Source organism: Octopus bimaculoides, chromosome 9, assembly GCF_046866305.1.
Source record: "Octopus bimaculoides isolate indiv1 chromosome 9, ASM4686630v1, whole genome shotgun sequence".
Taxonomy (NCBI): Eukaryota; Metazoa; Mollusca; class Cephalopoda; order Octopoda; family Octopodidae; genus Octopus; species Octopus bimaculoides.
The window spans coordinates 70,492,723-70,507,562 of record NC_142936.1 but is presented as its reverse complement, the minus strand read 5'-3'; the positions used below and the strand labels follow the sequence as shown (position 1 = coordinate 70,507,562).

At 35.6% G+C, this 14,840-nt stretch overlaps 1 protein-coding gene across 2 annotated transcripts in view; it reads left to right on the top strand.

Moving 5' to 3' along the window:
- The window catches only part of LOC106868036 ((E3-independent) E2 ubiquitin-conjugating enzyme UBE2O), an 84,149-nt gene that overhangs the window by 54,867 nt on the left and 14,442 nt on the right, over window positions 1-14,840 (top strand). For both annotated transcript variants that reach the window (XM_014913136.3, XM_014913137.3), the window contains 6 exons: window positions 2,648-2,750; window positions 3,096-3,201; window positions 4,802-4,910; window positions 6,023-6,157; window positions 7,691-7,845; window positions 12,370-13,433. In XM_014913136.3, coding sequence (XP_014768622.2) covers window positions 2,648-2,750; window positions 3,096-3,201; window positions 4,802-4,910; window positions 6,023-6,157; window positions 7,691-7,845; window positions 12,370-13,433 — 1,672 coding nt within the window. The remainder of the gene's footprint in view (window positions 1-2,647; window positions 2,751-3,095; window positions 3,202-4,801; window positions 4,911-6,022; window positions 6,158-7,690; window positions 7,846-12,369; window positions 13,434-14,840) is intronic.

Sequence of the window (14,840 nt, the reverse complement as noted above, 5' to 3'; positions counted from 1 at the left end):
CAGCATTGGTTGTCAAGTGATGGTGGGTACAAGCATAAACACACAAACACACACAGAGTGCAATGGATAAATTGTTGCCATTTTATATTTTTAATTTCGTGCATTGTTTGTTTTTGATTTTGTTGACTACACAGTATTTAGTAGGATCAGTTGGGCACCGTCTTTGAGGAAAGCAGCACCATGATGCAATTCATTCTGCCAAAAATTTGGAAATGACGTGTTGTTCTGCTTGGCATTTGTGTTGGAAGCTCCAATACGAACATTTCAGAGTGTTTGGGTGTTAGTCTGAGGACATGTACCAAGAGTGATAAAAATCAAACATCCAGTCAACATAATGGTGTTTGGAGTGACTACTAGTGATGGCAATGTTATACTTCCATTCATCTTCCCACATGACCTCAGACTCAACACATAGGCCTACATCAAGTGCCTGGAGGAGGTAGTGCTGCCTTGGATCAAGAGGGTGGCTGCTGCAAGACCCTATGTCTGGCAACAGGATTCTGTGCAATGCCACACAAGTAGAACCCAGTCATGGCTGTCAGACAATTTCTGTGACCACATCACCCCTAACATCTGGCCACCTAACTCCCCAGACTGCAAACCCTCTTGATTATTATGTGTGGGGGCACAGTTGAGTGAGATACCAGCAAAACTTGTAACACCAAAGATGAATTGCTGGCAGGGATTATGGCAGCATCGACCAACTTAAAGAAGGAGACCATCCAGAAGAGTTGCAGGAGATTCCGATGTCGTCTAGAGGCCATGGTTGAAGCCAATGGTGATTTTATTGAATAAATTTACTCTTTAGTATTTCAAGCTATTTTTATGTAATTTTGGTAAATATACCTGTTAAAATGAGATGTCAGTGTTATTTTCATTTTTGCATAATTTAGATGACAGTTTATTCATTGCACTCTGTATACACACACACATACACACACACACACAAAAAACAGGTTTCTTTCAGTTTCCGTCTACCACATCCACTCACAAGGCTTTGGTTGGCCTGAGGCTATAGTAGAAGACATTTGCCCAAGGTGCAGTGGGAATGAACCCGGAATCATTTGGTTAAGAAGGAAGCTTCTTGCCACACCTGCACCTGTTTATGTATATTATTTTTTCTTCCCAAAATCATTGAAATTTGCTTCCCAACCACAAGGTTTTGGGTTCAGTTCCACAGCTTTGCTTGTATGATAGTGAATCTTGTCTATCAAATTCACTCACAAGGCTTTATTTGCCCCTGGTTTATAGTAGAAGACATTTCCACAAGATACTGCACTGTTACACTGAACCTGAAACTACATGGCTGTGAAACAAGCTTCATAACTATACAACCATGTCTGCAGCTTACTTATTCAGAAGAAAAGAGTAGAAGCCATAATCTTTTTTAATACCTCTGAGACAGGCAGAAGTGTTTGTGTTGGGTGGTAGTTATCTGCAAAATAGAGAGCTAGCCTAAATGCCCTGAATTTTATGCCAACATTGAAAGATGGTGAAGTTTCTGATGATGCTCTGAAAGTAGTTTGCAATAACAATAGAAACACCTGATGTATTTTCTGAATACAAAATATTTTAAAACCTGTTTTAGTTACTAAATTTCCCTTTGGAATTATCTTTTTTTTGTTTTTGAGCATTTGACTTAATATTTTGTTTCTAATTTCACGATGAAAATTTTATTTGAAGATATGTTGTTGTTGTATTCTGACTTACTATTCAGCTCCTATGATATGGGTCAGCTGTTTTTGACTGTAATATTAATAAAAATACATTTTTACAGTTTCCAAGCTTGTAATTTTGTTTTTTATTAGAATTAAGCTTCGGTGGAAACTTTTGTAGTGACATTTAACTGTAAAAGAAGAATTTTTTCTCATTACCTTACACTAAATTTTTATAATATAAGAATTTTTCTTTTAATAATTAATTTAACCCATGAAACTAATTACCTTTGTTTTAATTAATTTTGAAAATAATGAAAAATTTAGTAAAACAAAAATAATGAAGAATTTAGTAAAAATTAAAAAAAGAATTTAGTAAAACGAAAATTTAGTGTTTGAAACATAATATGAAATTTTGATGGTTTAAATTTAGATCACTTTGAAACAAAGTTGTATCATAGATCCAAGAGCAGTCTCAGGTGGGTTGGTATCAAAAGGGTTAAAAGTTAAAGTAGCTGCTCAATAAATATTTTACTAGGCTTTGGTATTAGCTAGTCAACTTTTCTGCATAAACTGTTGCTACTTCATGTATGAGAAGTGATGTTAGCAACACAGAAATGGAACTCATCAGAATCCTTAATCTGTTTAACCTTTATGATACCGACATACCTTAGGCTGCCTCTGAGTCAATGATATAATCTTTGTTTTAAAGTGATTTAAGTTAAAACCTTCCCTCAAAATTCCATGTTAATTTATGTTCCAAATACCAGATTAATAATGAAACAAAGACACTACATTTCAATAGAAATATGGTAACTAAAGGGTTAAACAGTAATAATATAAGCTTGAAGTTTGTACTGTTTTACTATTGTTACTAAAATATGTTGACAGCAATTAATGATCAATAATTTGTGTTTTGTTTTTTTGTAATCATGAACAAAAAAAACACCAAAATTTTTTTTAGTAAAGTGTTCTAAATTGTTTTTCTATAGGATGGTTCAATAGAAATAGGGATACCATCTCCAGAATTATTTCCTATTCACCATTTAGATGAATTAGAATTTTTTCCTGGAGATTATGTTTTGGATGCAAAGGGTAAGCTTTCTTTCTCTTGCTCTCTTTCTCTCTCTCTCTCTTTCTTTCTTTCTCTTCCCTCTTTCTCTCTCAAAAATGTTTTTTGGCTTAACGTATTTTTTGATAATTGTTTCAGCATCTTTATTCAATGTCTTCAGTGAAGTGACTCGTCTAATATTTGAATTTGCAAGGAAAGAAATTTATTGCTGGTTAAATTCTTTAATTCATGACTTGTTGAAAATAAGGTTTTGTCCACATTTTATAGTTGCCAGACCCAGACTTCATGTTTACAGTTAACTATCGAATATGCTCCTACTTCATATGTTAGGAACCAAATTTTTTATGTGATTTGTGACTTTTTTTCAGATTCTGCTACCAGTAATATCTATGGGGTGGTTTATAGTTGCAATCATGCCGAAAGGACCTGTTTGGTAAAATGGATGAAAGTTTATGACGCTGGGAAATCTAATAGGTTAGTTTTGAGAAGCAAATCAGTTAAATACCCTTATTAACCCTTGTTCAATGGCCTAGTGTTAACAACTGCTATAAATATTGTAAAATGTAATATGCTCAAAAACGCGAGAGCTGCTTTTATTTATTCTTTCACTTGTTTCAGTCATTTGATTGCAGCCATGCTGGAGCACTACCTAGTACTTATTCTGTCTCTTTTGCTGAACTGCTAAGTTACGAGGATGTAAACACACCAACATCAGTTGTCAAGTGGTGATGGGGGGACAAACACAGATATACATACATGCACACACCCAGACACACGCATATCTATACATATATCATCATCATCATCGTTTAACATCCGCTTTCCATGCTAGCATGGGTTGGACGATTTGACTGAGGACTGGTGAAACCGGATGGCAACACCAGGCTCCAATCTAATTTGGCAGAGTTTCTACAGCTGGATGCCCTTCCTAACGCCAACCACTCAGAGAGTGTAGTGGGTGCTTTTACGTGTCACCCGCACGAAAATGGCCACGCTCGAAATGGTGTCTTTTATGTATACACATACATATACACACACACATACATACATACATGCATACATACATGAGGAGCTTCTTTCAGTTTGTTCACCAAATCCACTCACAAGGCTTTGGTCAGCCTGAGGCTATAGTTGAAGACACTTGCTCAAGGTGCCATGCAATAGGACTGGATCTGGAACCATGTGGTTTGGAAGCAAGCTTCTTGCCACACAGCCAGGCCTGCACCATTATTATTTTTTAAAATTAAATTGACCTTCATGTCGGTTTGAGTCCTTTGGGCTGGCATTTAAAAGCCTTTCCAAACAGTTTTGTTTTCATTTGTCTTTGTTTTTGTTAAGTTTGTGTTTGTTGTATCCAACTGTTGTTACATAGACAAGTATGGCTGTGTGGATAAGATGTTGGCTTTGCAACCTCCTGAATCTGGGTTCAGTCTCACTGTTCATCTGCCTTAAGTAAAATTTGGTACAATGGAACTGGAAGCCTGTCAGTTGTGTGTGTGTGTGGGTAAACCAAATTTGTGCAGTCATCACAAAAGGAAAAATCTTGTATTTGGGTTAGACCATGTTATCTCCCTTCTGGCAAGGATGACTTGCCTATTGTGTGTGTGTTTTATGAGGTCGGTAACCAGATAAACCACTGGGATTAGCTAATACATTTAAAGCAATAAGGGGTTACTCTAGCTTGACCATAGTCCTTTGACTAAATCCAACAGAATAACTGAATTAGGGTCTCTTCCACTGATTTTTTTTTTTCTGAAAATAATTTATTGAAGTGTTTTTCAGTTTCCAATTCAAGCCAACAACAAATTTTTCATTTCCAATTATGATATTTTGTATCATTTACATGATATGAAATTCCTTACAGATTGTCATAGATATCACAACCACCATTTAGCCACTTCTTCCTTCCTTGAAGTTTTGTATTCCCTCAGGGACAGCATTGGGAATCTTTCTTCAGAGTCATTGAATAGGTGTGGAGTGTATATGGAAATAGATTTGCTTATTTATGTGAAATTTTTTAACTTGATTTTGTTTTCATGTATTGCTTTACGATTATTTTCTTTTTCTTTGTCAGACCTGAAGAAATATCGCTAAAAAGTGAAGTGAGTGTGTATGACATTAAAGACCATCCTTATTACAAGTACCGGCCAGGGTATGCAGTTATCAGAGTTGATGGTGCAGAGGTAAGCAGTTTATCAATTGTTGTCTTATTCATCATCATTGTTTAATGTCCGTTTTCCATACTGGCATGGATTGGACGGCTTGACAGGAGCTGTCCAGGCTCCAATTGTCCGTTTTGGTACAGTTTCTATATCTGGATACCCTTCCTAATCCTAATTATAATTGTCTTATTATTGTATAACTAAGATTGGATTAGAAATGCTGTAGTTTCCAACTGTTGATGCTTCATAAACAAATATTATTTGCACTTAAAAGGAGAAACTTTACTTTTTGTACAAATCTTATGGCATTTCTTTCTTGAACCTTTTATTTAATGGAAGTGATTTATATTCTTTGCTTCAAACAGGAAAATGGTACCTAGTTTTAGTTGAGCAGTGTTAAATTAGAATGTTTCTTGTTATTTAGAATGTGAAACATATTGTGATGAAGTTTAAACCCTATTACATGTTGTTCTATATTTAAGAGATCAGGAATTATGTACATTATTTACATTTGACAGATATTTGTCCTCATCTTGTTTGTTGTTAATAATAATAATATTAATAATAATATCGAAAAATACCTTAGGAATGAGAACCCAGTGTTCGAAATTTCCTCAAGACACCCATTACATCTTGTTTTGTGAATATTATGAATAGGCCATAGGTTTGTTTGTGTGGTAAGAAGTTTGCTTCCCAACCTCATTAACAGTACTTTAAAGCAATTCAGCCCTGAGCAACGACGAGCACTTCTGCTAGTATATATATAAATGTGTATATAAATATATATAATCTGTGTGTGTTTGTCCTTGACAACTGTTGTTGGTGTGTTTACATTCTTGTAACCTAGAAGTTTGACGATTGAGACTGATAGATTAAGTGTCAGGTTTTATAGAAAATGATAAACACTGGAGTAAATTTTTTGACTATAATTTATCAAGACAGAGTCCCAGCATGGCTGCAATCTGGTGACTGAAACAAATACGATTAAAGATGATGCTGTGACTGCTTCAAAAATACTTCATAACAGAACGTTTAGGAGAATATCTTGAAAATGAGTGCATTGAGGGTGAAATATAATGACCCAAGTGGCTGTTTATTTTTTTTTAATCTTTATCCTTTTTTCTTATTTATAGGAGAACAGCAATGGTGATGTGGAAGCTGCTGGTCAGGTATATCAGCTGGATCCTCAGGGGTTTGTTCTAATCAAATGGCCAAGTAGTAAAGTTTCTTGCTGCTACCCACAAGAGCTTTTTATTGTTGGAGATGAGGTTAGTTTTCATGTTCTTTCGTTTATAATTGTTGTTTAGCCCCAGGTTAGTCTTGATCAAGTAGACCTATGACTCAAAGGCCCTTGAGATGCATGTGTGCTATGCTACACAGCATTCTACAAAGCAGTGAAAAATGGACTGTGACTGCAGAAGACATGGGGAAGCTTGAAAAAAAAACAAAGCTAGTATGCTTCACTGGATGTGCATGTACAACAGTGTAAGTGTCTTGAGAGAAAAATTGAGCCTAAGAAGCATCAGATGTGTGCAAGAGAGAATACTGTGCTGGTTTGGTCATGTGATGTGCATGGATGAGGACAGCTGTCAAAGAAATAGACCCAGGAAAACATGGGATGAGGTTGTGAAGCATGATCTTTAGATGTTGGGTCTCATGGAGACGATGACAGATGATGAAGACTATTGGAAGTTTGCTGAGCATGAGAAGACTCTTCAGGCCAAGTGAAATCGTAGTCGTGGACAGTGCCAGTGACATGTAAGAGGCACCTGTGTTGGTGACACTTAAAAGGACCTGTGCCAGTGACACATAAAACGCACCTGTTCAGTTGTCACTAACTGGCACCCATGATGGTAACGCATAAAAGGGATTCATGTTAGTGACATGTAAAAGGCATCCTCTACACTCTTGGTGTAGTTGGCATTAGGAAGGGCATCCAGCTGTAGAAACGATGCCAGCATGGTAATTGCACACTAAATGATGATGATGATTCAAATTGTCTTCTGAGAGCACAATGAATACAGTAGCTGTAAGTACTTTAAACATTTTAATGCAGCAGTTTTCTTGTCTCTTTGGAAAATGAGTTTTTCTGATATTGAAGCCTTATTTATTATTAAAACTCTATTTATTAAATAATTAATAGGGATTGGAGTTGAATTTTGATTTTCTTTTTAAGTGAAAGGTTTTAGCAGTCTTGTGTGTGTGTAAAATGATGCTTTTGAGTTCAGAATATCTTGAGGTTCTAACCAAATTTCCTTGTATAAATATTTAGTTGAGGTAAAGGTGCAGGCATGACTGTAAGGTGAAGAAGTTCATTTCCCAACCATGTGGTTTCAGGTTCAATCTCACACCACAATATTTTGGATAAGAGTCTTTTGTAGCCTCAGGCCAACCTAATCTTTGTTAGTAGATTTAGTAGAAAGAAGCTCTTCGTGTGTGTGCATATGATTTTGTTTACATTATGCTTGTCTGAAAGCTGCTAAACTGCAAGTGGTGATATGGTCATTTTCCTGTCAACAATTCGTCTTCTGATTTTGTGCCTTTGAAGATGTGCCTCCGTATCTGAGAAACAGGTAAGGGTTAGCAACAGGAAGGACATCTGACTGTAAAACAAATTGCTCAATAATGTTTGTTTTTCCATTACTAGGATGGGGAAAAAAATAGTGTAAAAATGAAGAATAATCCTGTTTGTTGTTTTTCACAATTTTTGTTACACACACACACACACACACACACACACACACACACACACACACACACATATATATATATTGTTAATTTGTGTTATTTGGTTTTGTCAGCTGAGTGAAATCAGTTCTGATGAATCTTCTGAAGATGATGATGATGACGACGATAACATCAGTGATTGTAGTTGGGTGACAGAAAATGAAGAGGAAATAGATCCAGATACTTTAGAGCCTAAATCTCCATCTCCAAAACCTGCTGCAGAACAGAGGTAAGTATCATTGTCATCATCATAATTATTCACACATCCATTTTACCATGCATGGAACAGGACATCATAAACCAGATCAGTTTTGCTAGAAAGTTACTACTTTCCCAGAGAAACCAGGAACCTTGTTTTGCTTTGCTTCTATTTTGCCATTTTACTAGAAGCGTCTTATAAGGTATTTGTGTAAGAGAAGCAGCCCCTTTATATTAGTGTGTGCATATGTGTATATATATGTGTGTGTGTGTGTGTATATATATATATATATATATATACATAAACATATATGTACATACGCACATATATATATACGCATATATATATATACACACATACATATATACACACATACATATATACACACACCTATATAAACATATATATATACATAGATATACACATACATATGCACATAAACATACATACATACACATATATATACGCATATATATATACATACACACAAAAGTGAGAGAATAAGTAACGCATGCAGGATAGCCACAGACATAATAATCAAAGTCCCCTTCTCCTAATGACCTCAAATTGACACCTATAATAGCAGGTCCTGCATGTGAAACCCACTGCCTCTAACTTTTGCTAACCTAGTCATGGGATATCTAGAAATTAGTCTTTATTGTAAGGTTCTAGAAAAATATGGCAGCCCATTCTCCCTCTACATAGAAAATAACTGGAAGAGATATCTGGATGACTGTTTCATTCTTTGGCATGAAAGTAGAGAGACTTAAAGAATTTCAAGCACTTATAAATGGACTTAACGTAAACATTCAATTCACGATGGAATATAGCCATCAGCAACTTCCCTTCCTCAACATCCTCATTAAGAAATCTAACATAATAGAAACAGATATATACTATAAGCCCACGGACTCCAAGCAATATCTATCATTCATCTCATGCCACCCCAGACACACCAGAATAAATATCCCCTTCAACCTAGCAAAACGGATATGTACTATAGTTTCTAATGCAAGCACCAGAGATACACGACTATATGAACTAAAGGATACACTCATCACCAAGAACTACCCACCTTTACTAATTGACATATGCTTTCAACATGCCCTACTCATCATCCACGAATTCAGACATTTACAACCAAAAGCCCTACCATACATCTCCATACACAACCCTCTTAACAATGAAGCCTTCGACACCATCCTTCAAAACCCTGCTAAAAAAGGACCACAGAATGAACTTAATCCTCCAAACGCACGCCATCATAAAAAGCAAGAGACAGTTTAAATCTATGAAAAGTCTCCTAACACAAGCCCGAATATGCTCAACAACAACACTGAAGCCGTCAGTAAAGAAATACGGAAGACCCAACTGTGGTATATGTGTAAATTTAGTTGAGGGATCAGAGTTCTCCTTCAAACAGGGACAACATTTCACAGTGAAAAGCAGCTTCACATTCTGCTTCAGAGAACCTGATATACGCACTAACCTGCTCTGGGTGCCAAGAGAAAATACATAGGCCAAACAAAAAACTGTCTATGTCAAAGGATGGCTCTGCACAGATCCCAGATCAAAATTTTAAAAAATAGAAAAATCGCATTCATCGACATTTGCACCAATAACAAAAATCCAAGCTTCAGAATTTTTTCCCCTCTACTAATTTGTTGGCTACAGGTTGTATCATCCTTGAATTCATAAAGAGTCTCTCTTTATTACAGAATACAGACTCCTTTTGAATATCTTAAATCTATAAAAGGTTAAAAAATTGATAAATTCGCTCTGAAACATTTTTTCTAGAAATCGGACATTACTTTTGCACCAACCTGATGTATATAAGTAAATGGTGGGATTTTGTTAACCGCACGTGGAAAAATCATAGGAAAATAAAAAATGAGGCAGAATGCTAAACTGAAGGCATATTTTAATATAGATGTGTATAAGGAGGATTAAAAAGGATTTCTAACCGGCTTCCATTGCATGGCAAATTTTCAAGAAGAGGGAAAATGAAAATAATGTTTTTTTACAAAAAAATAAAAAATAAAAAATATTAAAAAATAAATATACCAATACATTATATTGTCTTTGAGCTTTTAAAGTTCAATGGTAATCCATGTAGATAATTGCTAGAAAGATTAGGATGCATGTAAATAAGATTAGTGCATGTAAATAAGATTAGTGTTGTGTTTAAAAAAGGCTGAAAGTTTGTTAAACAGGAAGTGTGGTGTCAAAACAGGAAGTGTGGGTAAGGGAAGACAATTCTGTGTGTTTTATACTCTTTAGTTGGAGTTCTGGACTCTTTGTGAACAGGAAGTTTGTCTGTTCTTACCCACACTTCCTGTTTTGACACCACACTTCCTATTTAACACAAACTTTCAGCCTTTTTTAAACACAACATTAATTTTAATTACATGCATCCTAATCTTTCTAACAATTATCTACATGGATTACCATTGAACTTTAAAAGCTCAAAGACAATATAATGTATTGGTATATTTATTTTTTTATATATTTTTTATTTTTTTGTAAAAAACATTATTTTCATTTTCCCTCTTCTTGAAAATTTGCCATGCAATGAAAGCTGGTTAGAAATCCTTTTTAATCATCCTTATACACATCTATATTAAAATATGCTTTCAGTTTAGCATTCTGCTTTATTATTACTTTTTATTTTCTTACATGTATATGTATCCAATCTGGCCTGCTCCAAGAAAATCTAAGCTAAGAGCACTCAACTCCTTAGAAGAAAGCAAGCAAATATATACAAAAACAAGGACAGAAAAAAACGAAGAAATGGTACATGATTACAAATACAAACAACAAGTGTCTTTCGACTAAGGACGATTCAAATTAAGCTGGCGTGTGTGGGAGTGAAGCCTTACGGCAAAAACATAAGAGATAGAAGTCATGGGAATGAATATAAGAGATGCTACATGGATGGTAGTTGAACCAAGAAAGAAAGGTCAGGCTTGGCGTAACACCGGTCATGTGGAAGGAGAGGAGAGAGGTAGGGGGCAGAGGGATTGAAGAATTAGGGTAGGACGAGAAAGAGAGAAAAAGAAAGGAAAGGGACTGAGTGAGGTAAAAGAGGAGGGAAAGTGAGAATGAAGGAAAGGCCAAGAAATGTGAGAGAGGGGGAGTGAGAAAAGGAAAGTGGGAAGAATGAAGAAAATGTGAAGGAGGCTAAAAGAAAGAGTAAGAGTCGTACAGAATTTATATATATATATATATATATATATATATATATATATATATATATATATATATACGACAGGCAACAAGAGAAGTTGTCTGTAGCTAGATAGAAAGCCTATGATGCAGTTTGTGGAATTCACATCCTGTGTACGTTCATATTATTTTGCCTTGTTTTTGTATGCTTTGTACAGCTGAATGTTCTTCTTGTCACCAACCACTTTCCTGTATGGACTGGATGCACTTTATCATTCCACTGCCACTAGAGTTTATCTGAAACAAGACTAAAATGTCCCTTTTACTCTGTAGCAATTATTTTTAATTGCTCCTCTCTTAAATGAATAGCCTGCAATGCAGCTTTTGGAGTCTTGTTTTATTCATATGTTCTACTTTTGACATGATTTCTATGATGGAATACAAGTTATTTCTTAACAAGAACCATCAGATTTATAATTATATGGTTGACAGAAACTGAAAGAAGTCTGTCGTATGTGTGTGTGTGTATTTGTGTGTTTGTTGTCTTCCCCTTCACCATCGCTTGACCACTAATGTTGGTGTGTTTACGTCCCTGTAACTTAGTGGTTTGGAAAAAGAGACTGATAGAACAAGTACTAGGCTTATAAAGAATAAGTCCTGGGGTCGATTTGTTTGACTAAAACCCCTTAAAGTGGTACTCCAGCATGGCGGTAGTCAAAGGAATAAAAGTATAATGGGAACTGATGTTCATTTATTTAGCAAAACCTTTGGTAATGTGAGTGAAGCAGAATTGGACTGTGAAATATGTTTGCTACCAGCTTTACTGTTGGACTGCATCAGTATTACTGGTTGTAACAATGATTATAATAATGATTTTTAACATTGGTCCCAGCCATATATTGGCCAGTGAGTGGCATAATGGATTGAATCAACCTCAGTTGTCAACAGGTACTTGTGTTATTATTCAGAATTGGGGAGTAATATTGAACTCCTTCCCCTACGGAACATGGTGAGATAGAATTAAATACTATTACAACTTAGTACTGGTTCTGCCTATCACTCTCTAGGTAATTATAATATTAATTGTAATAACTAATAATGCAATTTTCAATATTCATATAGCAATCAATGAGTAGGGAGAAAATCAGTACATTGTAATCTATCTTTTAACTATAGATTTTATCAAGAAACTGCATATACAATCTTAATTTGATAACAGATTTCTCTATGATCAAAATCTGAGTTTTGTTGTGATTATTTCATTTGCTTGATTTATAATTTAATTCTGACAAATAAACATTATTTTTTTTTATATATAATTATTTGTTGTTGTATTTTCTGAAGTTGTGTTTTATATACCTTAAATATCTTCTGTTTAATTTCTTCTAGTTCACGATGTGGAACATATGATGAACGGAAGGAGCATTTGGATAATTTAATTCAGCGTGGTAACAGAGCTTTGTCTCGCCTTTTGACTTTGATCAAGAACAACGATCCGGGCTACCCTTACAATGTTCTCAAAATGTTCTATAACTGCCAAAGTCTCGATATGTTGTTAAAAATGTATCATTTCGTCGATCCCGATATCAATGATTTGGTTTTACAAATCTCTGAGGAGATTCACAAACGGCTGAATACTAACACAGCATGTAACAGTCACTCTGACAGCTGTATACCACTTACAACTTCTCCAAACAAACGGCCATCAAATTTATTGATGGCAACAAAACAATACATCTCAAATGTTGCTGGTAAGGAATCAAGTGTAGACAAAGCAAATATGACAACCAAAGAGGATAGTTCCAAAGACTCAGGGTCAAGTGCCACAAATGAAAGCTCGGCCTGTAGTTCTGGTATTTCAGATAATCCGGTTACTCGGAAATCTCCAACAAATAAAAAGACAGAAGCAGGGAGTTCTCCAGACCCAAACACACAATTGGACTTTGACGAGTTGATCTTTTCAACTCAGGACTTTAAAAATTTCAATCCCGATTGTACAAAGTGGAATGAAAATACAAAGGACTCGTGTTTACGTCTTGTAAAACTGCTGCAGGACAGAATTGGTCGGACGCTGAAGGAAGTGAACAAGAAATGGCGGAAACGAATACTGGAAGCCACAAAGAACAGTCCTTTCTGTGATGATATGCATAAAGATAAAGGTATTCAGACTGAGAGTGATTTTGTCGATGATGTCGAGGCTCCACCTGGTCTTGATTGGTTTTCTCTATCCAGTTGGCCCAATAAAAACAAAGCCATTCAAACAAGCTCAGAGGCAGATATAAAAAATGTTTCCGATTCTAATGATACTTGTAAAAATGTTAGTTCTGCTACATCTGAGAAATCTCAAGAGGCAAATGAAATCGACATCACTGCTGCGAACCTTGTTAAAGAGACCTTAAATTCACTTGACACCACCGTTATTGAACATGACCCTGCAGTCTGCAATGAAAATGGTTAGTCCACTTAGTTCACTCGCATGTTTTCTCATTTTCTTTGTTTCTTTTTTTCTTTCTTCATCATTTAACCCTTAGGAGATGACAGGGCTGATCTATCAGCCAAAACGTTGAATGATGAAGAAGATTATATTAGTTCATTCAATTTCCTCCAAGAATATATATAGTTTTATATATGTAAAGTAATTAGTTTTTTTATAATTTTTTTTTTGAAAATAAGTGCATGCCCTTGTGAAAAGGGCTTTTTCTTTTTGGCACTGAAACTCCAAATGAGGCTCCATCTTCAAAGGGTTAACATGGACTGGAGGGTTTGACTGGATCGGATGAGCCAGAGAACTGCATTATGCTTAAATATTTGCTTTTGGATGATTTCATCAGTTAGATGCACTTAATGCCAACCTTTTTACAGTGTTCTGGGTGCTTTTTTTGTGTCACCAGCACTAATGATTGTCACCAAGTAGCTCACAAAACCCCTCAGCTGAGTGGTGGAAGTAGATTTGTGCCAGGTGTTCAAAGGCTAAAATATGAGAGTGGGTTGCAAACAGGTGCCTAGTAGAGGGTACATGGCTATCCTCATTGGGATAGCCATGTGTCTCCTTTGCAGGAGATACATCATGACTCTGAATAGAAAAGGAGAAAGGATTGTTTGATGTGGTATCAGGGCATAACCTCAAAATACAAGAAGTAGATATGAGAAAGAATAGGGACAAGCAAATGTGAGAGAATAGGGACCGAGGTTTGAGGATGGCTGGCTTGGTAGGTTTGCAAGAATGTAAGAGTGACAAATGATTAGAGGTGCATGCTGTGAATGAAAGACTTGGGTGGAGGTGTGGTCAAAGGTGAATCCACTTTAGGTGGGAAGGTAAAGAAAAGTAGGAGTGGGTCTAGGAGGAGGTGATAATTAATGGCAGTGCATAAAGGGAAGATGGTGCAGAGCAGCTGTAATGTAAAAAACAGAAATTGTTCAAAAGTTACTTGTACTCTATGTATCCATTTTTTGTTGCTCATAACAATGGGATAGGTTTTTTTTCTCTTTCTTGGAGCATTTGTTTCTACACCTTGTGTGTGTGTGTGTATGTGTATATATATATATATATATATATATAAATTCAATAATAGGACAAATTCTTTTACAAGAATTTATCAAGTAGCTAGCGTGAAAAAAACCTCATAAGGGAAAAAATCCATCATTTATTCCCGAAATATATATTTATATTTATATAAGGGCATTACTATACGATAATGCCTCACGCTATGAGGGACTCTAAGGTCAGACTACCAGAAAAAACACAAGTGTGAGGCATTATCGTATAGTAATGCCCTTATATAAATATATATATATATATATATATCATCATCATCATCGTTTAACGTCCGCTTTCCATGCTAGCATGGGTTGGACGATTT